General features: G+C 42.4%; 1 protein-coding gene across 3 annotated transcripts in view; it reads left to right on the top strand.

Annotated features, from left to right (window-relative positions):
• Positions 1 to 26,981, top strand: part of HCN2 (hyperpolarization activated cyclic nucleotide gated potassium and sodium channel 2) — a 77,037-nt gene that overhangs the window by 27,321 nt on the left and 22,735 nt on the right. For 2 of the 3 annotated variants that reach the window (XM_056518011.1, XM_056518012.1), the window contains exons 2-5: positions 3,817 to 4,240; positions 14,909 to 15,070; positions 17,404 to 17,622; positions 21,143 to 21,289. In XM_056518011.1, the coding sequence (XP_056373986.1) occupies positions 3,817 to 4,240; positions 14,909 to 15,070; positions 17,404 to 17,622; positions 21,143 to 21,289 (952 nt within the window). Of the gene's footprint in view, positions 1 to 2,793; positions 2,968 to 3,816; positions 4,241 to 14,908; positions 15,071 to 17,403; positions 17,623 to 21,142; positions 21,290 to 26,981 lie in introns of those variants that run through there. The other variant, XM_056518013.1, reaches the window with a different exon arrangement.

Raw genomic sequence — 26,981 nt, 5'->3', positions numbered from 1 at the left:
CATGAATGTAAAAATGGCTCAAAATAAGGGCCCAAAATACTGTGTGTGAACCTAGCCTAAGGCTACCTTTGAAAACTGTAGTAAGGGTTGGAGATGTGTGAAGATTGGTTTAGGTTACTTTATTTGTATGTGGGTTTCTAAAAAGAGCCACAGCATGAAATGGGAAAATGTTTAAAAGGAAAAAATATGTCAGAATATTGGGGGAGATTTATCAAAACCTGTGCAGAGGAAGAGTGGTGCAGTTGCCCATAGCAACCAATCAGATTGCTTCTTTCATTTTCCACAGGCCTCTTTAGAGGCCTGTGGAAAATGAAAGAAGCAATCTGGTTGCTATGGGCAACTGCACCACTCTTCCTCTGCACAGGTTTTGATAAATCTCCCTCATTGTGCCCAGGAGACCCAGTGGTAAGTAGAAGTAGCAGACTTCTCTTTGTGGGCTATTGTAGGAACAGTTCTGTTCTCATCTAGGTTATGGTAACCATTGCGTTCCTAATGTACCTTATCAGAGGGGTGTATTCGGGTTAAATGCAAGAAACCCATCAAACATATACTTTATCAGAGCTAGGTAGAATATTAAGACTGTGGTCTACGATCTAGGGATTAAATCGGTATGCCCTTAAGTAATGGGACATCGGTATGATATTTAATCTTTTTATGATCTGTGGTGGTCCCCTAGCATTCCTGAGAATGAAGAGGCCACAGCACTATGGCCACACCAATGTTTCTCTTCACAGCGATGCTTGCGGCCACCCTGCTGGTAGTGAACTGTAGCTGGTCCCATTTACTTGAATGGAGTTGTGCTGCAATTTACCTGAATCAGAGTTGTGGCCCATGCAAACTGGAAATTGGGGGGATTCTTAGAGACCAGACCCCCACTAAAGAGATGACACTGCCTAGCTAGGCTCACTGGTGCTGCAGTTATGTGGAGTAATAGTTGTGGATTGGTTGTAAGAAATGAATGGGGTCAGCCACTTTTTTGGCATTGCCAGACAAAGCATATCAGTGATAAGTATATGCTACTTAGGGCGATTATTGGCCAAACAGGCACTATCCCCCTGTGTAATAGGGCCAGCGATCAGCCGACGAATGAGATTATTCTGAGCTCTCCGTTTTGCATCTTTTGCTGGATATCTCCCTGTGTAATGGAGGGTGTAAATGATAGGAGCCAAGGGTGGCACAAATGATCCAGGGATCGTTCATGCGTCCTCTTGGCAGGACAGCCGAGCCTTATAATAAGCTCAGTAAACAAGCACTGCTATACAAGCTTGGAGCCCCTTTACAGTGTGTAGAACCCTTACTTTATATATTAATACAGTTGTACCACATTATGCTTATCTGTGAAGTCCCGCCCCCTCACACGCCCATTTTTCTGTGTGGTCTGGACAGTGCTTCTATCCATAAGGGTGGCTGAAGGTGGGGAGGCACATGACCATATCATACTTATACCACTTGATATATGTTTTTACTAGATGCTTGTATTTGGAATAGTGCACACTGCTCACTCTTTTTCCCTCCATTGGTGGAAGCAATATGAGTACATAAGACATATAGACTGGGATTGTTTTGGAACACATGACAAGTGGACACTGCTAAACGCAGTAGGGGACATTTACTAAGCCGCATCAGAAGTGTATTTGTTTAAAGGTCACAGATTTTGCAGAGAAAATTGTGTATATTGCTCTAAAATGTGTGGCATTTCAACAGATACGCTGCTAGTGCTAAAAGCTCAAAGTTGGTGTAGATTTATGTGCTGGGTGCAACAGACAGCTACAGAGTTGCTGGAATAACCTAGGCTAGAATTACATATGTCTGGTGTTTGGCGCGTAAATCCAACCTAAATCTTGACACAACCGATGACAACATGCATGAGTTGTCTTCAGTTTTGTAGCATCCAGCGTCCATTTTTTATCTGAACGCTGGACGGGGGAACGCAGCAAGATATGTGCCCCTGTCTAGTGCCGGTCTGGCGAGTCCAACTATCAGGTGTGCAAACTGAGATGCCGGATGAATGTGAACTGTCCCATTCAAATGAATGGGATCAGTTCTAGCATCAGTTTTCCTCCCGTGCATTCTCTACAGCACCGGAGGGAAAAGATGCCTGACAACACATATATGTAAACCCATCCTTAGACGCATGGCCCTCCTAGTAAATCCAACAAACTGAAAATAGGCAAATCTTTACATATATGTGTTGTTTGAAAACGCTGCACATAGTAAATATCCCCCAGTGTGAAAGCAGCTTTAAGGTATGTTCATGTCTTCTATTATTGCTGCAGATTTTATACTGGAAAGTCAATGATAATATCTGCAGCATGAAATACATAGCAAATATTGTACATGTGAACAAACCCTTAAATGGTTATTTCCATTTCTAGAAGCATATCTGGACCCTCTAGGATTCCTACTGATGGTGTCAGGGATGCAGACCTGCATACTTGTCTGAGGGTTTTGAGTGCACCATTGTGCAGGAAAAGCTTTCACTTGAGTGCTGGGGTCTTATGATCATTGAGGGTCTCATGAAGTGATTACTATATCACTAGTATATGCCATCACTTTATGACTGAACCCCCGCCTGTTATAAAGTGATGGTATATCCCAGTGATATGCCAATCACGTCACCAGACAGAAATAACCCCTTAAGCATCAGCCAGAGAAAAAAGTGTCCGTGAGGTCATCCACAAAATATACTAACGGGCATAATCAACATGGCTCTGTAAAATATTTTTGTTTTGTTTTTATGTAAATAGTTAACAATGCTATTAAAATAATAAAAGAGGGACAAGCTCAGACTGTCTTAAAAATAAGAAAAGTCATATTCACCTTTCGGATCCGATGCCATTCTGACAGGTACCCATCGCAACACAAGGAAGTGACCTGCTGCAGCCATTGATTGACTTAATGGGGATTCCCTGGAAGAGCTAAATAGTGAGGACAGTGTAGGGATGGTGGAAACAGGCAGTTGGGCAGGTGAGTATGGCTTATTTTTTATTTTTAAGACAGCCCGATCCATTAATTTTTTTTTTTCAATTGGCAAATAACGCCTTTAAATTCTGTGAATAGAGCACTGCAGTAGTGCCAGAAATTAACAATGTGCGGGAATCGTTTGTAGTGGTGGCACTGAATAACTGCAGAGCCGCTCCCATTGAAATGCCTGGTGTTGGCACCAGGCATGATGGCCTATCCTACCAATAGGTCATGGTTATAAATAGTTTTTTGCCTGAAAACCCCTTTAAGTCTGTTAACTGACTACAAAGAATGCCTATAGATCTGCATTTGTATATTCAGCCATATAATGACTCTGTGAGGCACCATAGAACTATTGCTTATCCCTGTAATAGAACGTTGGATTGAACATGCCACTGTAGTTTACTCATGGCACATTTTGCTCTAGTTTAACTCTCTATCTGTTCCTTTTTCCTTCCATCAGTGTGTGTTGATAGTAGGGTGTGAAGCGAGAAGACACTGCAGCTACGTAGCCTTCCCGGCACTCACGGCACTGTTTCCTGGCTTTCTTGTCTGCTGATGTATTTTCTTGACCTTCTTCACAGATAAAAAAAGCTGTTGAAGACTTTTGGGGATATTTATCAAACCCTGTGTAGAGAAAGACTGGTGCAGTTGCCCATGGCAACCAATCAGATTACTTCTTTCATTTTCACAGGTCTCTTAAAAAATAAAACAAGCTATCTGATTGGTTGCTATGGGCAACTGCACCAGTCTTCCTCTACACAGGTTTTGATACATCTCTCCTATTATGTTCCACATAATGTGAATAAAAGGCCTACAATTCTTACTACTCTCTCTCACTTCTATTTGTAGGTTTTACTGGGACTTCACAATGCTGCTCTTCATGGTGGGGAACCTCATAATCATCCCTGTGGGAATTACGTTCTTCAAAGATGAGACAACCACCCCATGGATCATATTTAATGTGGTGTCGGACACCTTCTTTCTTATGGACTTGGTCCTGAATTTCCGCACAGGTATTGTGATTGAGGACAACACTGAAATCGTCTTGGATCCACAAAAGATCAAGCGCAAGTACTTACGCACATGGTTTGTAGTGGACTTTGTATCCTCCATTCCTGTGGACTACATTTTTCTCATTGTAGAAAAAGGTATTGACTCTGAAGTCTACAAGACTGCACGTGCTTTAAGAATTGTGAGGTTTACTAAAATCCTCAGTCTCCTTAGGTTACTTCGACTTTCCAGACTCATCCGGTATATTCATCAATGGGAAGAGGTAAGTGCACCACTAAGTCTAAGCTGTTGTCTGGCAAAGTAAACATTTCGAAACGGGGTCGGGATGGCTTAGAAAGAAAAAATAAGGGTTACTCATGCAGAAAAAGGCCCACTCAGGAAATCTTCTTGTCAAGAAATCACCAGGTAGTGGTAAGTAGCGGGGACACCAGTACAGACCAAACCGAAGCAGTGGGGAATTTTTTATTCTTTTGTGGCCGATTCCTTTGTTTCTTCCCCCAGACAACCCCTTTAAAAAAAAAACTTTAAGATTATCAATACTTGGGTTTTGCCTCAGAGACTGTTCTAAAAAGTATTTTTTGGTGAAGAAATCTAATTTGCATTATAAATATTCGGGATCACAATATCAAACCATGAACTCTGCTGCCTGACACTTTCTCTGAGCAGCAGCTATATAGTAGGAAATTTCTCATGTGCGCTCTGTAGCCGACACGACCACAAGGCTCCCCGCCATAGCGGGTACGCACATGAACGAGCAAGGACGCAAACACCTAATAGATTACCTTACAGGGGCATGGGCTATACCTGCTCAGTAGACTTGTTCTTAACGTGTGTGCTGGATGTTCTGCTGAGCACAAGAACTTCCTATAGGAGCCGCTACTGTATCAGCATATAATGCAAAAATAGCAGATGCAAAGTGAATATTTATTTCTTCTAGGTCACTGTCTCCCTCAAAGCCCCTGAGGAGGTCTAAAACGCGTTGGGCAGTTTCTGGAGACCATTTTTGAATCTTGGGATAGTGACTGATTTGTTACTGTGAGAAGTGATAACTATATGCTTAACAGTTTGTCAATTATTGAATTGTGTCTTACTGGATGGTAATGCACAACTTGACGTTATCTATAGGACACTCACCATATATGTGGGTTTTATTTAACTATTAAAAGTTAAGTTTTATTCACTCCCCATACATACCCCAGGACATTTCTAATGAAGACTATTTAAAAACTTAATTTTGCATTTAGAAAAAATACAAGCAGTAAAAAAAATCACTGCAAAGATGTCCATTGCCTTTAAAGGGAAACAGTAGAATTCCGCACTAAAATTAAAGGGATATTCTGACAATCAGATTTTACTGGGGCCATGAAAAAATAGAAAAAAAAAAGTTATAGATATCTACCTTTAGCCTCCTGCAGCTCCCATTCATCTTCTTTAAGTCCCCTGATGCTTCTGTCCTCTTCCTGCTTCCAAGACAGGAGCCGATCAGGAGCTATAGGGGCAAGAATAGTTTTTTTTTTTTTTTTTAATAGTCCCTACAATATCTGAATATTTTTTTTTTGTTTTGCTGCTGGAACAACCCTTTAGAGGCTGCATGCTCAACCAGGCCGTAAGAAAGTTACATACTTTAAAGGGAACCAATCAGCATATTTAATCAGCATATATAATATTTGGTAATGCGTTATATATGCTAAAATCTTTATCTTCGCCATCCCCAGGGGATGTTTGTGCCCCGAGGCATGATGAAGATATTAAGTTGTAAAGTCCCCCACCCCCTGGCAAGTAGTCCCCTGGGCAAGGACTTACACTTACCAGCTCTGTTTGCTGCGGCCGTGGCCCCGCCCAGACGGCTTGAATGACGGCTCGTTTCACCGCTCTGCTCCATCTACTTAGGGAATAACAAGCGGATAAGTGGCAGTGTACAGCTAGGATCCCCACTGATCCTGAGAACAGGGATCAGGGACAAAACTGTCCTCCCGAATGAACAGAGCAAATGTGGGGACATCGTCCCATTTCCCATTCATTCTATGTGGGCTGCAGAACATTGCTAAACTTGTCACAATTTTAGATGGCTTTACAGAGAATGAGTGAAGCGCAGACTTCTGGGGACAGTTTTGTTCCTGTTCTCGGGATCAGTGGTGGTCGCAGCAGTCTACTACCACTGATCATCTTCTTATCCCTTCTTATCATCTTCTTATCCTATAGGGAAGGGATAACTTCTTGAGACATGGCTAATTCTTTGTCTAAAACCTAATTTTCTGTCCCATCATATACTTAGCATGGTGGACAACTTATTAAGGGCCATTTTTTGGAAGATTGCTGCAGTTTTTTCAATTTTTTTTTGTGTTTTAGACAAAGCAAAGATGTGGATTTAAAAGGAAAGGGAAATGGACCTACATATGGCTTTGTCTTATAAAAAAAAGACATAAGAAACTGCAGTGACATTTTTCTAAAAAAAAAAAAAAAAGTGTGTAAAACCACTGGTAGTGAGCCAACATTTTAATTTCAGATAGCTGTTGGTCAGTACCCTACAATCAGCTGACTGAAGGGGACATGGCCTTGACAAGGCATTGCTGGCAGGTGCTGCTTTTTACCAGGCACTTGAAAGGGACTTTGTACATCATGAAGTGGCTATGCCTAATTTTGGCACCACAGTAAGAATGGTAAATAATGTAGACGCCACTGTGATTGCTTCAAGCTGCTGATCAGTAAATGTGATGGGAGTTGGACCCCCACCGATCTAATATTCATGGCCTGTCCTAAAGAAATTTAAAACATAACGTAATAGAATGAAGTGGCACTCACCAAGTACTGTGCTCAGGTACTTGTTTATTCTTTGTGTGGTGAAAAATGTTTTTTTGGGTGTGTGGCGTCCATGCCTAAACCTGTCCACGTTTTACCTGTCTGAAGAATAAACAAGTGCCTGACCTGTTGCCCCCCAGCTGCTGCCATTGAATGCTGGACACCGTAGCTACGGCGAGCCCATTAATGCATGATAGTGGTTTTATATGAATATAGCTGTGCCAACTGCGGTATTTGGTGGAACTTTAAAAATATTGAAGACATGGGAAATTTACTACACATTTACAATTTAGCCATCCCCCACAATCTGTGTGTTGTATATAGGATAGAAGTCTGTTCCATAAGCAGTATAGAATTCTACTACATTCATTTATGCTTAGATATATCATTTCTGTGGAAGAAAGTAATGGATTACACATTCCTCCCCTAGGGACCAGGCTATGACAGTAAATATAGAGCTTTATCTGTCATTACAGGCAATGGACGTCTTTATTAAAAGTTTTGCTTCTACAGCCTCTACAATTTGCTGTACGAGTTCTGAGTTCTGTGTTCTTTCTACACAGCCTATATGATTCTCCACTGCAAACTACTCATTGAGTGTGGCACTCTCTATCTCCAACCTGTGCTAAGTGCCCAAGCTGTCTTTTCTCCTATCTACTATCTGTGCCCCATGTGTAACTTCCCTCCTGCTTATCTCTTACACTAAGTGGGCAGAAAGTCCATCAGATTTATCTTTCTAAATAGTAGGAAATGTTTAATGAGGATTATTTAGAAAGTATCTTCATTTTGTATTCAGGAAACATCAACAATAAAAAAAATATCATTGTAAAGGTGTTCATAGCCTTCAATGCGCACCTGTCAATGGAAAAAAAACTTGACATGTCCTATGGACATGTTCAAAGTTTTTTGTTGGGGTCTGAGTGTCTCCACTAGACATGGATGACCCCATACTGTAGACGTCCATTATAAGTCGGTCCAGGAAATGTGACACAGAGCTGGCAGAGAATATGATAAGCACGCACTTCTCCCGCCCCGTACTGATGATCGATTGGGTCTGAACATAACTTTGGATATGTGTCTATGACATATTCATTTTTTTCATGACTGTGCTTATTTAAAACCTACACTTTTTAATCATGTTGACATGACTGCTTATCCTGTCCAAGCTATATTGATTCAAAGGAAATATCAAACTATTGGGACTGCTCTACTGGCTAGGAATAATAATCCTGATTCCAATAACGTATGATTTTCTGATGATACGTTCCCTTTGAGGCAGCCTTTAGTTTGCTCAAGCAGAAAGTGAAATGCTGTGACCCATGAAGTTGAAGAGTGGGTGCAGCATACCTTGGTTTGGTTCTATCAAGGAGTTTTGGCTGTATTACCACTCTAGGGAGCTGATCTTTGAATAGCTGTCTCTATTGTAATGCAAGAATGGAAAGCTTTTGCATTATACTGTATCACTGAGCACATCTGATGAGGTTTCCTATCTCTGCGGTAGCACAAACAAAATTAAAGGGGTACTCCGGTGGCTAATTTTGGGAGTGAAGTAGCTCCCTTTTGTTATTGTGAAGGTTTTATTAATTTCTATGTATTTTTTTCTGCAAGATGTTTGTGTTTTTAGAACCTGTATCTTGGACCGGATGTGCTGTCGTTTTTCAATGTATCCATGACAATGTATCCTTGTGCTGTGGACAACGCGTAGCTGTTTTTTTTTTTTTTCTTCTTTGCCCGCCTCAGAGAGTGGGCATTCTTTGACAGGCCCTCCGTATGAATTTGTATGTTTGTTCACTGGGGCTGCCTTGATTGGTGTTGCGTTTTGCTCGGCCGGTTAACCCCAAATTTATGCTCCCATGCATACTTATAATAAATTACTGGTCCCAGTGTGCAAAATAAGTTTATTCCCCTCCAGTGTCCTTATACCCCCGTTTGCAAACCCCCCTGCTGTGAGAGCATACTGCCGAGACCAGAGCGCACAGTGTCCCTATTATTATCCTTATCCCCCTCTGCCTGATGCTCCTCATCTTCTTGGAGCAGAGTAGCAGTGAGGACATGTCGGGAACCGGAGATGAGCAGCAAAGACGGGGCATGGGGACATGAGGGGTGGCTGCGGCGAATGAATGGAGCCTACATGCAGGATATGTTGGCCTCATTCATCTGCTGCTGCCGCCGACCGCCAGTGTCCCCACTGCTGCCCTGCTCCAAGAAGATGAGGAGCATCAGGCAGAGAGGGATAAGGATAATGATATGGACACTGTGCACTCTGGTCTCGGCGGTGAGCTCTCACAGATAATGACGGGAGGGGAGGGCTGCAAACGGGGGCATAAGGACACTGGGGGGGGGGGGGGGGAATAAACTTATTTTGCACACTGGGTCCAGTAATTTATTATAAATATGCTTGGGGTTAATACAGTAGTAGTTTAAAAACCCCGCCGGCTCGGTGCTGGCCATTCAGGGCTACCCGCGGGGGATTTAAAAACAAAACTATACACTGTACAGAAATCGCAGGGGAGCGCAGCACTTTATAACCCAGTGCGATCAATTCCTTATCCCCTGTACTACTACCCCCGCAATGGAACAGACTCTGTTCCCTGATGGGGGTAGTAGTGCAAACACTAATCTAGCCTCCCAGCCAGCCGCCTGCAGACTCCCACAGCCGGGGAACTACTACTCCCATCATGGAAAGGAATCTGTTCCATGATGGGAGTAGTAGTAGTCCTGGCAGCGGGAGTCTGCAGACGGCTGATACTAACTGATGAAAAACTGATGCGTGCGTGTGTGTGCGTCACGTACAACTGACACTCCTGATCGGCCAATACTCCACAAACATAAGCAAACACTGACAGGGCAACATAGCGACCAAACACCTAGCCACGTGAGAGACAGAATGCTAAACAGAAGGGGCGGGAATTAGGCGTCACCAAAAAACAAAGGGGAAGTACTGGGGTGGACAAGCAGTAAGCCGGGCAGAACCCAAACAAAAGCAAAGTACACGCCCCAAATGAAAAAAACAGGGCATGTGGCCTGCTGGGATTTGTAGTTTGGAGCCCAGAAACAAAAAGGAAACAGCAAAAGCTGAAAAAACATCAACTTGCAGACAAAAAAAACACCAGAGAACTAAAAAATAGCAACCAAGACACAAAGGAAACGAAGTACAAACAACAACAAGGGTAAGTTAAGATATTAAAACACATTGACCACCGGAGTACCGCTTTAAGCTGGCAGGTAGTACGGTGTGTCCCTGCCTCTGACAAATTTTTGAGGGTTCTGTAGTTATTTGTGCTCCAGGAAGGCTGGATGTTTTAGACACCTTTGCACTAATTTTTTTATTTTTTATTAATTTTTTGCTCAATTGCAAATGTAGTAGTCTTTATTAACAATTTTTCTGCTAGTTAGCTGCTATTCAGAGTAGGTTAAGATAAACCCATCTGAGGGACTTTCTGCTCTTTCAGTGTTAGAGATAGCAACAAGACGGGGTAGTGATACACACCAGGTCAAAGAGATCAACCAGGTATCCAGCCTGTGAGACATTTTACACAGGCTGGGGAAAGAGAAGAGAGCAGATACAAGGCAGTCTACAGGAGAGAATCATTAAGAAGAAGAATAAAAACAATGCTTTTCTAGTGTTCATAGCCTTGAAACAACCCCACAACTTTCTATCATCAACCCTGTCTTTGACATTGTGCCCATTGCAGCATGTCAGAGTTGTCTCTATACAGTGATATATATTTTGACATGTGTTAGAGTCAGAATTGTGTGGTAAATAATATTGATTGTTAATGACACTGCGGCAATGATTCCAACGCTCAGTCAGATGACAGGGCGATTCAGCAGATGCTTTAATGGCCCCTCTGGCAGACCCTTGGTTTGGTCTATCAGTGTAAGTGACATATTGGGCCCCAAGGTGCCTTCTAGGATGTGTCAGCCAGCACGCAACAGTGAACTGCAGCATTCGAGTATTTCAAAGTACTTATCTCCATCCATTTCCTTTGGTAATCAGTTTGTATATAATAAAAATAAAGACTGTCAAATTAAAAGGTACAATAACCACTCACAAAAGCAAATACACAGCAGACTATCGCACAATCACCTGCACAAACAACTGCCACACTCATTCCCTGTCTACTTCTCTGCCTGCGGCATTGTTCAGCACAAGACAGCATACTGTAAACACTCCTCATTCTCCCTAAATGTCCTTAATAAAGATATATATAGATATGACAGGGAGATGGTGATGTAGGCTGTAGGGGCTGGTGAGAGGTGATGACATCACTCAGGGACAGGCTTGAGCTCAAAGACAAGATCCAGCTAAGGCTGGGTTCACACCACGTTTTGTAACTACGGTTCCCGTATACGGCTGGGAGGAGGGGGGCGGGGCTTAATCGTGGCGCCTGCACTCAGCCGTATAGGGGAACCGTATTTAATGCATGTCTATGAGCCGACCGGAGTGAACCGCAGCCTCTGGTCGGCTGCATTTTCGGCCGAATGCAGTACGCGGTCGACCACGTTTTTGCCTGCGCATACGCCGAAAACGCAGCCAACCGGAGGCTGCGGTTCACTCCGGTCGGCTCATAGACATGCATTAAATACGGTTCCTGAATACAGCTGAGTGCGGGTGCCGCGATTAAGCCCTGCCCCCCCCCCCCTCCTCCCAGCCGTATACGGGAACCGTAGTTACAAAACGTGGTGTGAACCCAGCCTAAGCCTCCTGAGACAACAGAGGATGATGTGTTGTCTTGTAACAGAAGGTGGAGCCAGGGAGCTGCTGAGACAGCACCACACTGAAAAAGACCTACACAACTTCCTGTCAGGGTTAAATCGACCAAAAACAGGCTGAAGCTTGTGCAATTTGTGATAACACCATCTTGTGGTGATTGCCTTATTTAAATACAAAAATACAGAAATTTAGATACCCCTTCAGGGTAGGGTCACATGTGGCGTATTTTTCAGCGTTTTTTCTGCAGCTAATTTTGCTACCCATCGACTTTAATTGGTAGTAAAATACGTAGCAGAAACGTATGACATGGGTAATCTTACCCTTAAAGTACATGAACTGATAGTTTGTTTTATGCCTCAAAATGAGATTCAAAATACTGTGTGACTATAGGCTAAATTTGTCCGAACCAGACTGTCAGCTAACTGTTTAAGGTGTATGGGGAGTGTTGGATTCTCACTGCCTGATCAGATTGTTCTGGGAGGGATAAACCAGCGCCAGAGCTATCTGGCTGGGGCTTATCCATTCTCTCCTCATAGAGGAAACATGCCTAACGTTCATATATATGGGGAGGTCAAACAAACTTTATTCAAAATATGGCCACCTTAAATGCTTCTCAGTGTTGTACTTATGCAGTTTTGCATTTTTTTATTACTTATTTGCATTTTGGTTTGTGCAACAAATCCAAAGATATGTTTATTTATGGGCACTGTGGTTTTGTAAAACATATCCCCTCTCACAGGAGGTGGGGGTGGTTTGGTCCAGCTGCTGGGAACCCCTGCAATCTCCTGAACAGACCCGTCGTTCACAACTTAAATCACCAGTCACGTCTTCTCCTTTGTTCACTCTAGGCCCTCATTCATGGTCCTACGTAGACACACACGTGGTGAACATGATGGCCTGCTCAGTAGATCACCGGCCGAGGGGCCGTCACTACTGTTGAGGACAATCGCGTCTTCCAATGTGGGGGCCGGATCGCCCAGGGAAGATGCAGCTGAGTAGTAAAGCCCTGTTCAGGAGATGGGGAGATGGGGGGGGGGGGGGGGGGGGGGGCAGTCGGACTCCATGCAATCAGACACTTATGCTGTGAATAGGGGGATATGATTTTCTAAACCAGAGTACCACTTTAAGTTGCCCATAGACATCAGATCAAAGTTGATAAGAATTGGCGACTTCAATTAAAACGATTGTTCTTCTGGTGAAATTTACCTACTAGCGATCATTTTAGCAAACTGATGGCAAACTGTTTTCATCTGAAAAGAAGTTTGCTATATATATATATATATATATATATATATATATATAATTTTTTTTTTTTTTTTTTTTTTTTTGATAGATGAAAACATTTTCGTACTCAAACTATCTTTTGGAAAGCATATTCTCAGATTGTTCATTCTTCACCCGGTGTCAGTGATGTATGGCCTTTTGAACAACTGTGACATGTTTTGGAATGTGTATGGCTGTGTCTGCAAAAGGAACGTTCATTCAACTGTTGTTTAACCATCAACCTATTTTTATCTTATGTGTATGGCCAGATTTAGTCTGGGGATCATAGCCAACCATATAAACAAATACTTTGATTGTAAGCAAAGCTCTCCGGTCTCCTATGCTACATTATTTGAGGGCAACATTATGTAAGAAATGGATCTTCTTCCTTTGAACACAGCAGATAAGAGAAGTAAATTCTAAGCTTGGAATATACTGTCTTCTGTGATTTGATTCTGTTTTAGTCTGAGTTCACACATTATAGTATTTTTACCAGTATTTTAGCGAAAACCAGGATTGGGTCCATAACATACCACCATCGGTAAACTCAGCCTTATTGGCTAAAGATCAAACGGATAGCTTCGAAGAGGAACACCGGTCTCAATGTGGCGCTGGACACAGATGGTATACACGAGTGGTAAAAGCAAGGTAGTTTATTCTCCCATCATGCAAAGCGTTTCACTGCAACAGCAGCTTCATCAGGCATCAAATGCCTGATGAAGCTGCTGTTGCAGTGAAACGCTTTGCATGATGGGAGAATAAACTACCTTGCTTTTATCCACTTGTGTATACCATCTGTGTCCAGCGCCACATTGAGACCGGTGTTCCTCTTTGAAGCTATCGGATTGATCTCTATACCTGACCGGCCGGCTGCGGACACTACCACTATACGCACTCACCATTGTTGTGTATGTGGAAACACAACCCCTATAGGTGAGCGTTGAATTCATATTCTATACACCTCACAGGTTTATCTTTTAATGCACCATGGAGCGCTGTACCCCATTTTGTCTGTTTTAGCTTATTGGCTAAAGGGCTGACAGCCAATTCCCGGATTCCGGATTATAACAAGGTATCACTTGCTGGGTATGCCGGGTCCCTCCCCCATTGTACAAAGCTGGGTATTATCAATGGAGGCTGATTCAACAGGTATCTGCTTGTTGTAATCTTTTTTACCTGCACTGTAACCCCGTGTTATACCACCACTATAAACCGGTCAGTTTCCCTTGAAATGCCTTCAGGACTGAGAGGCTATCCCTACCCCACAGATCGTTCTGCATACAAGCTGTCAATCTCTGTGTAAAAAGCAAGATATTCCAGTGATGTGGTGCTACCTCTGGGGCCCATACCTCGTGATCAAGGGCTCTCAAACCCCCTCCAGCCTGTCGTTGACTTTAATAGGAGTTTTGTAAATGGCAGCCGGAGTGGGCGGGATAAAATATTGCACATATAGGAACAGCCGCCTCTCAGTGCAGTTAAGAAGTAAAAACCATATTAGCAACAAGATGAATATCTTGAAGAAGCATTAGTAACAGGGTCACCTGCACTATCTACGTGTCCATTCAGGTTAGTACAGGTGACCCTGCAGTCAGATTCCCTTAAAGTATAGTGCTGCTAAATAGTCAGGTAAAGGTAAAATAATGTAGCAAGATCAACATAGACATTTTACATTGTGGGACTTTTTAAGGATCAAAGTAATTTTTTATTCTGAACTGAACTGATTTTTACAACTTAAATGGAGTTTGTCAACCCATCTGCAGACAATGAGGCATTAAATAAAATTACCTTTTTATAATACTGTTTCATAAGTCATAAAGTCAAGTTTTTATTCCTGCCTATGGAGTCAAAGAGGCGGGGCTGAGAGTGTTATGTGCCGTAGCATCTCCTGACTACTGGCCTAAAACTGGTTTTGCCCATAACAACCAATCACAGCCCTGTTTTTATTTTACCTAAGGTTATTAGTATATGAAGGCTGAGTTGTGATTGGTTGTTATGGACAAAACCAGATTTTTCGGCAGAATAATCTGGGCCATTGTCTATAAATATTAACAGATCCGCCTCTTTTATGCTTTTAAGTTTTTATTGCATGTCCTAGTTCATATAGATGACAACTGCTGGTTATTGTGTAAATGTTTTATATCTTGTTTGCAGATTTTCCATATGACCTATGACCTGGCTAGTGCTGTGATGCGGATTATTAACTTGATTGCCATGATGCTCTTGTTATGCCACTGGGATGGATGTCTTCAGTTCCTTGTCCCTATGCTTCAAGAATTCCCCAGTAACTGTTGGGTGTCCATTAACAAGATGGTTGTAAGTAGCCTATACGGGTTTTGTGTAGTTCTGGCTGGACCAATATTCATTCCATGATTGTAAATTGTAATAATGATGTATAGATGATCTGATCTATAGGCTTTTTATTCTGGTCTACTCATTTTAACATTTTTATCAGAAACCTGAGCTTCAAAGCTGGTGTTGCTGCTCTTGGCTTTTATGGAATATTATTTAGCCATAAGGCTATGTTCCTACAGTTTTTTTGAGTCACTTTTAATATGAAAAAAATGCCCCCAAAAAAACTACAGGCTGTTTGTTACCACACAATTTTAACTTTTTTAATTTTAAAGCTTCATTTTTTATCCGTAAAAATTAAAGGGGTATTCCAGGAAAAAACTTTTTTATATATATATCAACTGGCTCCAGAAAGTTAAACAGATTTGTAAAGTACTTTTATTAAAAAATCTTAATCCTTTCAGTACTTATGAGCTGCTGAAGTTGAGTTGTTCTTTTCTGTCTAAGTGCTCTCTGATGACACCTGTCTCGGAAACTGTCCAGAGTAGAAGCAAATCCCCATAGCAAACCTCTTCTGCTTTGTGCAGTTCCCGAGACAAGCAGAGATGTCAGCAGAGAGTAATGTTGTCATTCAAAAAAGAACAACTCAACTTCAGAAGCTGATTATTATTAGAAGGATTAAGATTTTTTAATAGAAGTAATTTACAAATCTGTTTAACTATATATAAAAATATTTTTTTTCCTGGAATAACCCTTTAAGTTCAAGGAATTTCTTTTTGACCATTTATGTGCCAAAATATGGCTGTAGTTTTGCACATAGCTTGGGATGTATTTTGAGAAGATAAAGTCCTGAAGGATGTCTATTTTGCATACAGCTGTTTTTTGGTTGGAAGTTTTTACTGGACCCCAAAAAAGTCTATAAAATAGAGCGAAATAACGTTGCTAAAAAAAGAAAACAAAAAGCCTAAAATGCCTGTAGTTTAGCATGCCTGATTCTTCTCTTTCCTGACATCATCTGTTGGGGGAATGCTGGGAGGCATATATATGGGGGCATTTAGTGCTAACCAACAGACCATACAAGAGGGCACAGATTGGAAGGCAGTAACACATGACTACAAGAGAAGACTGAACCGTTTGTTGTCCGTAGCTTTGCAGGGACAGATTTACATAGGAGCTGTAGACATAAAACCATAGGGTAGTTCTCTTGATCCAGACCTGAATAATAAAATGATTGTTGAATGACAAAGTGCGCTTAGCTTCTACAAACCTCATGTTCTTTGTTCATCACAAGGTTACTCCAAGGGCACAACCCCATATTATTCCCTGTTTACAGATCTTCATTTTCATATACCGCTTCTCAAGCAGGATTAGATAATTTAACAAAAATGGATGTAGAAGGGGTTAAGTCCTTGAAGCTTTCTCTGTAACTCTGCTTGGCACAGAAGGCCGGTGCCAGTTGGCCGCAAAGTGGCACAAGAGAAACCACGGAGGGGCAGGAGAAAGGGATCAGTGACTTGGTTTGTGTGTCGGCTGGAATCGCATGGCTCAGCACAGGAATAATAATAGATTTCTCTCTTCTGTCTCTTTTCACCTCACCTCCTGGCTGTGTCCTTTCTTCACTTGTATGTTCCTGTTTTCTATTTTGACCTTATCTGATTAATTTCATTGTCTTCCTTTCCATGTTTCCGCTTGTAATCCCTTGAGTTGCTCTTTCAGATGTCTGCATTTCCTTCTTGGAATTTTTCCGTTATTTGCAGCCTTTACATTCTGTGAATTCCCCGTTTTCTGTTGTGGATACATCTAACATTGTATATTTGTCTATATTTACCACCACATCTGACCTGTCATCCCAGCATGATCTGGCTACATCCGTCTCACTCTCTCTACTTTCTCTGGCTCTCTTCTTTCAGCCCAAGTGAGGTTTCTTCATTCTGCTACTTTGGGTAAAGTGTCTGTAGTTGGATCTCTTGGTGTGTATGTGTGTTAGAGGGTTGTTTATGGGACACGACTTAGAAATGCAATGTAGTGGTGCATGAATGTGTAGCACAGTGTTTGCACAAGTGCGTGGGGGCACTTTATTGATGCTCGCTCCTCCATGGTTGCAGCATGCATTATTATATGGTTACTTAGGGACGTGAAGCTCATGTCCTTGCACAAAACGTGTACACATCTGTGGCATGCCTCATCCATGCCACCTTTAAGCACGGGCACGTTAAAATTGGGATTGTGCACTCTTAGCTTAACTATGAGACAGGGTTGAAACACTGTATAAAAGCTTGTTTTCAACCTGGCTAGCAGGATGGGGATGGGCACCACCTAGAAGGTTGTTTAATTTTGCTTTTTGTGCTCTTGCACAGAACGACTCATGGAGTGAATTGTACTCCTTCGCCCTTTTCAAGGCCATGAGCCACATGCTGTGCATCGGTTATGGACGCCAAGCTCCAGAGAGTATGTCTGATATCTGGCTCACGATGCTGAGTATGATCGTAGGTGCCACATGCTATGCCATGTTCATTGGACATGCCACTGCTCTTATCCAGTCCCTGGACTCCTCTCGCAGACAGTACCAAGAAAAGGTGGGTTTCTCTCTGTGACGAACAACTCTTCTACTTGACTTATTCTTCTTTATACCTCTATAGTTTGACAGCTTTTTGAATGTTGACCCTATAAAGGCAACAAGTCCTCTCAGTTTTTACATGATCACCATTTAAAACAGATGTGGCTTATCAATTGTACCCCTAAATGTGTGTTTCTGGGAGGTTTTGTGTGCATTCCTAGGTGAATTGGGTGGAGCATAAAATATCCTGTGGATGGGGATTGATATGGTAAGTGTCTGTATTAGGCTCCACAACATGGGCTCATACATTTCAGTCAAATCTCAGAATTACTTTGACAACAGTTGCAGGAATTTCAACAGGGTTAGACCTTTTGTATGTCAAAGTATCTCATGATTTTTTTGTAATGTATGTCAGTGGGAAATGGATGCTGCCGAGTATACAATGTATGTCCTAAACATAAACACAAACACAGCTTCGACCCCTAACCTTATGCTGCAGTTTGAAGTGTAGTGCAGAGGGGCCCTTTTAGCGCAGCAAATTCCTAGCCTTACTTGTGCTGTCCCAGACATGATAGTCACTTATATTGGCAATTATATACTAAGCTATGATTCATTTAGATGTATGTATCTATCAAAACATATTGAGAGATCAAACAAAATAATGTTTATAATGGCAGGACTGCTATTTATACAGCTTTATAATATATTAGTAGGTTCACCACCTTCACTTTTAGAGCTGAATGTATAAGCTTTAGGTTTTTTCCTGTTTGGATAAAAAAAGTAAGTCACTTACATAACTTAAAGGGGTACTCCCGTGGGAAACATTTTTTTTTTTTTTTAATTAACTAGTTCCAGAAAGTTAAACATATTTGTAAATTACTTTTATTAAAAAAATCTTAATCCTTCCAGTACTTTTTAGGGTCTGTATACTACAGAGGAAATAGTTTTCTTTTTGGAACACAGAGCTCTCTGCTGTCATCATGAGCACAGTGCTCTCTGCTGACATCTCTGTCCATTTTAGGAACTGTCCAGAGCAGCATATGTTTGCTATGGGGATGGGGAGAGCTGTGTGTTCCAAAAAGAAAACCATTTCCTCTATAGTATTCAGCAGCTAATAAGTACTGGAGGGATTAAGATTTTTTAATAGAAGTAATTTACAAATCTGTTAAAAAAAAAAAATTCCATGGGAGTACCCCTTGAATGTCTGGTTCAGGGCCATATATATTTTTTTTCTAAGGCCTGTAATCCAGGGGTCTCCTGCTATTTCTATAATGTCAGTGGGCTTGAGTTTGTAATAATCCTCTGACAATGCAATAGCTGGGGCACTAATGCTGTATGGTCCCTGCAGCTATTGCCTGTGTGTCTCAGCCACACCTGTATTTTGTCCCAGCCAAGCACACAGGCTGCAGCATTTTTTTGCTCATGTATTTTACAAATATACCTTGAATGGTGTTATCTACATTAACCCCTTAAGGACCAAGGACGTACTGGTACATCCTGAGTCCTTTCCCTTTCTATAAAGTGGGGCCACGACGTGGCCCCGCGTCATAGCGGGTCGGGCCCGGCCTCTAACAACGGCCGGGACCCGTGGCTAATAGCGCGCGGCAGTGATCGCGGTGCCATGCGCTATTAACCCTTTAGACGCGGCGTTCAAAGTTGAACGCTGCGTCTAAAGTGAAAGTGAAACCATGCCGGTTAGCTCAGGGAGCTGTTCGGGATCGCCGCGGCGAAATCGCAGCGTCCCGAACAGCTGTTAGACACGAGGAGGGTCCCTACCTGCCTCCTGGTGTCCGATCGCCGAATGACTGCTCAGTGCCTGAGATCCAAGCATGAGCAGTCATGCGGCAGAATCATCGATCACTGGTTTCTTATGAGAAACCAGTGATCAATGTAAAAGATCAGTGTGTGCAGTGTTATAGGTCCCTATGGGAGCTATAACATTGCAAATAAAAAGTGAATAAAGATCATTTAACCCCTTCCCTAATAAAAGTTTGAATCACCCCCCTTTTCCCATTTAAAAAAAAAACAAAAAACAGTGTAAATAAAAATAAACATATGTGGTATCGTCGTGTGTGGAAATGTCCGAATTATAAAAATATATCGCTAAGTAAACCGCACGGTCAATGGCGTACGCGCAAAAAAAATTCCAAAGTCCAAAATAGTGTATTTTTGGTAACTTTTTATATCATGAAAAAATGAATAAAAAGTGATCAACAAGTCCGATCAATACAAAAAGGGTACTGCTAAAAACTTCAGATCACGGCGCAAAAAAATGAGCCAGCATACCGACCCATACGTGGTAAAATAAAAAAGTTATAGGGGTCAGAAGATGACAATTATAAACGTATACATTTTCCTGCATGTAGTTATGATTTTTTCCAGAAGTACGACAAAATCAAACCTATATAAGTAGGGTATCATTTTAATCGTATGGACCTACAGAATAAAGATAAGGTGTCATTTTTACCGAAAAATTTACTGCTTAGAAACAGAAGCCCCCAAAAGTTACAAAATGGCCTTTTGTTTTTCAATTTGGTCTCACAATCATTTTTTTTCCGTTTCGCCGTGCATTTTTGGGTAAAATGACTGATGTCACTGCAAAGTAGAATTGGTGGCGCAAAAAATAAGCCATCATATGGATTTTTTTTAGCGGCAAAATTGAAAGAGTTATGATTTTTTTAAAGGAAAAACTAAAGTGCAAAAACTGAAAACCCCCTTGTCCTTAATGGGTTAAATAAAATCCACATATAAAAAGTCAAATGACTTAATATTGGACTAAATATAAAAAACTTTCTCAGATATATTTATTTAAGAAAAGTTAAGCATTTGCTCTTTTAGCAAGCACTTGCCCTTTAAGAAAGAAAGCCCAGAGTCAGGGTAGAGTCTGACTTAGTGTAGAATCACTATCTTGACAGCTCTGACAGACTTTCGGCTTCTCAGCCTGGAGTCCATTGTGAGGAGAGAGATTTGTACTGTTCTTCCTTCTTTCTGGATTTTATATAAGCAGCAATGTAAGATGATAGTATCCTAATTAGAGATCAGCGAACTTACAGTAAATCCGATTCGTCACGAACTTCTCGGCTCTGCAGTTGATGACTTTTCCTGCATAAATTAGTTCAGCTTTCAGGTGCTCCCGTGGGCTGGAAAAGGTGGATACAGTCCTAGGAGACTCTTTCCTAGGACTGTATCCACCTTTTCCAGCCCACCGGAGCACCTGAAAGCTGAACTAATTTATGCAGGATAAGTCATCAACTGCCGAGCCGAGAAGTTTGTGACTAATTGAATTTACTGTAAGTTCGCTCATCTCTAATCCTAATATCAGTGGGCTGCCCATGAGAAGCTTGGATGTGCAGGGTCTTTCAGAGACCCTTTTTGTACCAGTTTTATCCGAATTCTGTCATAGGAATTTTTTAAAGGTGTTTTTTTTTTTTTTTAAACAGACATCCTTTTTAGCCATAGTCTGTGGTCTCATACATTATGGCCACTGTGGAGGGATGATGTTGTGCTTAATTGACTAATGTATCTGATCATATTCACAGTACAAACAAGTGGAGCAATACATGTCCTTCCATAAGCTGCCTGCAGATTTTCGCCAAAGGATTCATGATTATTATGAGCATCGATACCAAGGGAAGATGTTTGATGAAGACAGTATCCTGGAGGAGCTGAATGAACCTCTGAGGGAGGTGAGAAGTGTTTGATGAATAGTGCATTTTCATGAGGCATAAATGGAAACCATTTCTATATACTAATTGCAGTGGAAAATGAGGTTATCTGTCAACAATTTTCACATCTTTGACACACAAAACTGAATTATAAAAAAAAAAAAAATCAAACCTATATTCCTCCCCCTTTTCTAAAAGGAGATACCTAGCACATAATCCTTTGTAAAACATGTATATAAAGTTATGTTTGTGTGTAATAGACTTAGATGCACAAAAAGTGTAAAAATGTGGGTCACCATTCTGGCTAATGAGTAAGCATCTTTTGTGCATCAAGACAATACGAGGTATTGATAAGCGGGAATCCAGGTCCGCTTTGGAATGGCATTGCCCAGATTGGTCAGGTCAATGCTCCCCACACCGCCCCCCCCCCAGCATGACCGCTTTGTTAGGCGGAGGGGCGGAAGGTGAGGTGGAGATGAGAGGCCACATACACTTGAACCCACTCCCAGAAGGAGATCTGCATGAGGTGCTCCACATTTTGGACTGGTGTGGTACAAAGTATTACCAATAAAATAACATCTATGAGGCGCAATATATGCCCTATGTGCAATCTTATAAGCCATTTCCCAATAAAATGCTTGTGATGTCATCAAGTATAGATGACATGACAGATTTCACACCTGAGTATAGGAATTTGTTTGTCAACCAACAATACTACCTTATTGGACCTGATCAGAGTTGTGTCAAGGTCAGAAAAGGGCCATCAACGTCCTTATCGGTCATGTTGTGTTATCCTATGTACATAACTAAAAGCTTGCATATAATGGAAGGAGGGAGGGCCAAGTATGTCAGATTGTAGCCTGGGTTTGTTAAAGGTATAAAGATGTTTTCTAGATTTATCTACAAAGGACGCAACACTAGAGCTTCAATAAAATTGCTCTTTCTCTGTAAAAGGGAGAGTAAAATGTTTTCGGAAGAGGAGTTTGGAGTTAAGATACTGTATTTCTCGGCGTATAACACGCACTAGCGTATAACACGCACCCCCATTTTAACAGGGAAATTTAAGTTAAAAAAAATAAAATGTAAAATAAATTACTTGGACTAAATGCCACATCATCCCCCCAACTTCGTTTTCTTCTGCACCTCAGTTTGGTCCCGTCCCCTCCAGTGCTACATCATTCCTTCCCTTTTATCAGTCCCTGTGCCACATTTACTCCTCTCATCGCCACCCCCCATGTCTCATCATCCCCCATGTCTCATCATTTCCCCCTGTCACAGACCACCACTAGCCATACAGACATTAATCCTTTAGTGCCTCCCCCCACCATCATTCCCCCCTGTCTCATCATCCCCCACCCTGTCTCATCATGCCCCCCATCATTCCCCCCTCATCATTTCCCTCTCTCATCATCCCCCACCCTGTCTCATCATGCCCCCCCATCATTCCCCCCTCATCATCCCCCCACCATCATCCCCCCCACCATCATCCCCCTACCCTGTCTCATCATGTCCCCATCATTCCCCCCTCATCATCCCCCCACCCTGTCTCATCATGTCCCCCATCATTCCCCCCTCATCGTTCCCCCATCCTGTCTCATCATCCCCCATCATTCCCTCCCTCATCATTTCCCCCTGTCTCATCATCCCCCCACCCTGTCTCATCATGTCCCCATCATTCCCCCTCTCATCATCCCCCCACCCTGTCTCACCATCCCCCCCTCATCATTCCCCCCCCCTCATCATTCCCCCCCGTCTCATCATCCCCCCCATCATGTTCCTCCTATGGCATCCAGTGGTCTTCAACCTGCGGACCTCCAGATGTTGCAAAACTACAACTCCCAGCATGCCCGGACAGCCAACTGCTGTCTGGGCATGCTGGGAGTTGTAGTTTTGCAACATCTAGAGGTCCGCAGGTTGAAGACCACTCTTCCCCTTTCCTTACTTGTCTGCGCTTCAGCTGTCTTTCGGGCTGCGGGGTCAGTGAAGCAGATGAGTGACGTCCTCTCCCGGCTTCTCTGTGCGGCATCAGGGATGTCACTTTTTGGCGGCGACTACAGGAAATGAAAAGTGACGTCAGTGATGCCGCGCAGAGAAGTCGGGAGAGGACGTCACTCATCTGCTTCACTGAGTGCAGCCCGCAAGACCCCCCGCCTGACCTGCCGAAGCGCAGACAGGTAAGGAAAATAAATAAAACTATAAAAAAGCAGGGAAAAGGGGGAATGATGAGGGAGGGGGAAGTAGGGAAAGGGGGGATGATGAGGGAGGGGGAGGTAAGGAAAAAGGGGAATGATGAGGGAGGGGGGAGGTAGGGAAAAGGGGGAATGATGAGGGAGGGGGGAGGTAGGGAAAAGGGGAATGATGAGGGAGGGGGGAGGTAGGGAAAAGGGGGAATGATGAGGGAGGGGGAGGGAGGGAAAAGGGGGAATGATGAGGGAGGGGGGAGGTAGGGAAAAGGGGGAATGATGAGGTAGGGAAAAGGGGAATGATGAGGGAGGGGGGAGGTAGGGAAAAGGGGGAATGATGAGGGAGGGGGGAGGTAGGGAAAAGGAAAAGGAAAACTCACTTGTTTTCTCCCGCACTGTCCACAGGTACTGGTGGATAGTGCGGGAGACGCTGATTAAAAGGCCGGGCAGATCCAGACAAATACCTGTGGATAGTGCGGGAGAAAACAAGTGACAGTGCGGGGAGGAGACGCCGCTGGTCACTGATTTGAAGTGGCTGCGGCCGTGCTGTTAATACTTAACAAGCAGACGCTGCTGCGGCTGCTTTTAAACAGTGACCAGAATACTTATCAGCGTATAACACGCAGGCAGATTTTTTGCCTTAAATTTTAGTTTTAAAAGTACGTGTTATATGCCGATAAATACGGTACTTCTGAAAAGGTGCTATGTTTTGTTGGTATAACTGTGAGGGCCTTCTGGTAATTATTCCTAAATAAGAGCGATATCTGACAGTACATTATATGTTTGTTCAAAGGTCAGAGATGAAGAAAAATACGTAATCCGTGAAGGTGGCTAGTTTAAGACAGGAAGTGCCAAAGTGAGTTCTCTTGTAGAGGTGTGAAAAGAGAAGTGTTACTGCAATGGGTCATTGGATAGTTTAAAAAGCAGGGGCAACAAAGGGCGACCCTGCTTCATCCCTCTGTGTATGTCGAGGAGGCTGGCATTATAACAATTAATTTGTCAACACTCAGAAAAAAAGGCGGAGTCAAAAAGCCTAATGGTAACATAGTTGAGGCTTGTGGGAACCTGGTCTGAACTGTGGCTGTGACAGCCTGTCAAATGCCTTGAGTAGAAAGTTGATGTAAAAAGGGTTATCCATGAATAGAAAAGATAGCTATTTTCTTCTTCAAACAGCACCACACCCATCCTCAGGTTGTGTGTGGTATTACAACTTGGTTGCATACACTTTAATAAAACTGTGCTGTAATACCACACACTACCTGAGGACATGATTTTATAGTCTTTGTTTAGCAAGGAGGTTGGTTGATATGATGTTATAATGGTGGTATTTTTAAAAGTTTTGTGGAGAAAAACTACCCTTCAGTCAAAAAAGTCAATGGGCAGGGTCCCTCTCTGTAGATGTCATGAAGAAGCCTAGTAAGGGTCGGGACAACTTTAGGTAGTAATATTCTACAGGGTGGGCCATTTATATGGATACACCTTAATAAAATGGGAATGGTTGGTGATATTAACTTCCTGTTTGTGGCACATTAGTATATGTGAGGGTGGGAACTTTTCAAGATGGGTGGTGACCATGGCGGCCATTTTGAAGTCGGCCATTTTGAATCCAACTTTTGTTTTTTCAATAGGAAGAGGGTCATGTGACACGTGAAACTTATTGGGAATTTCAAGAAAAACAATGATGTGCTTGGTTTTAACATAACTTTAGTCTTTCATGAGTTATTTACAAGTTTCTGACCACTTATAAAATGTGTTCAATGTGCTGCCCATTGTGTTGGATTGTCAATGCAACCCTCTTCACCCACTCTTCACACACTGATGGTAACACCGCAGGAGAAATGCTAGCACAGGCTTCCAGTATCCATAGTTTCAGGTGCTGCAGAATGGGCAAAACAAAAATTGGAACAGGACCCTCAGTTTACACAGAAGATTTTGTTCAGTGATGAGGCAAAATTTTATGTGAATGGTGAAGTTAACAAACAAAACCACCGCTATTGGTCTGACACTAACCCACATTGGATAGATCCCTCCAAGACTGTTGGAACACAAAAATTGATGGTATGGTGTGGTATATGGGGTACAAAGATAGTGGGGCCATTCTTCATCAATGGAAACCTCAAGGCCACTGGATATGCGAAATTGCTACATGATGATGTGTTCCCCTCTTTATGCACAGAAGCTGGCACGTTCCCTGAGTTTTTCCAGCAAGATGGTGCACCACCACATTATGGGTGTCAGGTCCGAGCATTCCTAGATGAACAGTTTCCTGGAAAGTGGATTGGTCGTTGTGGGCCAGGTGAATGGCCCCCAAGGTCTCCCGATCTGACCCCCTTAGACTTTTATCTTTGGGGTCATCTGAAGGTAATTGTTTATGCTGTGAAGATACGAGATGTGCAGCACCTGAAACTACGGATACTGGAAGCCTGTGCTAGCATTTCTCCTGCAGTGTTGCTATCAGTGTGTGAAGAGTGGGAGAAGAGGGTTGCATTGACAATCCAACACAATGGGCAGCACATTGAACACATTTTATACGAGGTCAGAAACTTGTAAATAACTCATGAAAGAATGAAGTTATGTTAAAACCAAGCACATCATTGTTTTTCTTGTGAAATTCCCAATAAGTGTGATGTGTCACATGACCCTCTTCCTATTGAAAAAACAAAAGTTGGATTCAAAATGGCCGACTTCAAAATGGCCACCATGGTCACCACCCATCTTGAAAAGTTTCCCCCCTCACATATACTAATGTGCCACAAACAGGAAGTTAATATCACCAACCATTCCCATTTTATTAAGGTGCATCCATATAAATGGCCCACCCTGTAGAATATTCTTCAGGTAATCTGTCTGGCCCCAGAGTTTTATTGTTAGTACATTTTTCAGTAATTTCAATAATTGTGCAGAGTTCAGTCTCTGTTATTTCCTGATCCAAGAGATCCTGGTCTCTTATGGGCTGTTTAGTTTAGAAAGTAACAACCAGGAGACTGTTCAGTCATAAGGCATGGCCCGTTAAGTCAGAGGAAAAGGTAGTAAAAGCCTCCTTCATATTAGATGCAAAAAGATCCAACTTGGTGTGGAGGTGTTTTAATTACCCAATCAAAATGCCTGCTTCTGAGGGCATCTACATGCTATTTGGCCTGTCCCTGCAAGTAAGTGTCAAGAAGATTCTTAGCTTTGTTCAACAAGGAAGAAACCTGTGTTAGGGTGACTCGGGGCATATATATGTCAAAGGCATGAGATACTGCACCCCCTAGGATCAGAAATAATCTAGGGGCATGTCTAATCAGACATCCTCTAGGCTCCTCGGGATCATAGTAAAAGGATGGTCGGCCATTATCATCCTTAGGCTTCTTTTACACTATGACTGTTGCTCCGTTACAAACGGACATTAATGGTTCTTTTTTTTTCTACTTTGGCTGCCATTAACGTCCGTTATTGTAACGGAGCATAACGGGAGTTATAAGGCTGCTTTCACATTATGAGTATTCATCCGTTATTAAACATCCGTTTTCTGTAATAATGGATGAAAT

Source organism: Hyla sarda, chromosome 1 (assembly GCF_029499605.1).
Source record: "Hyla sarda isolate aHylSar1 chromosome 1, aHylSar1.hap1, whole genome shotgun sequence".
In the NCBI taxonomy this organism is placed as follows: Eukaryota; Metazoa; Chordata; class Amphibia; order Anura; family Hylidae; genus Hyla; species Hyla sarda.
This window is presented reverse-complemented; position numbering and strand designations above follow the sequence as displayed.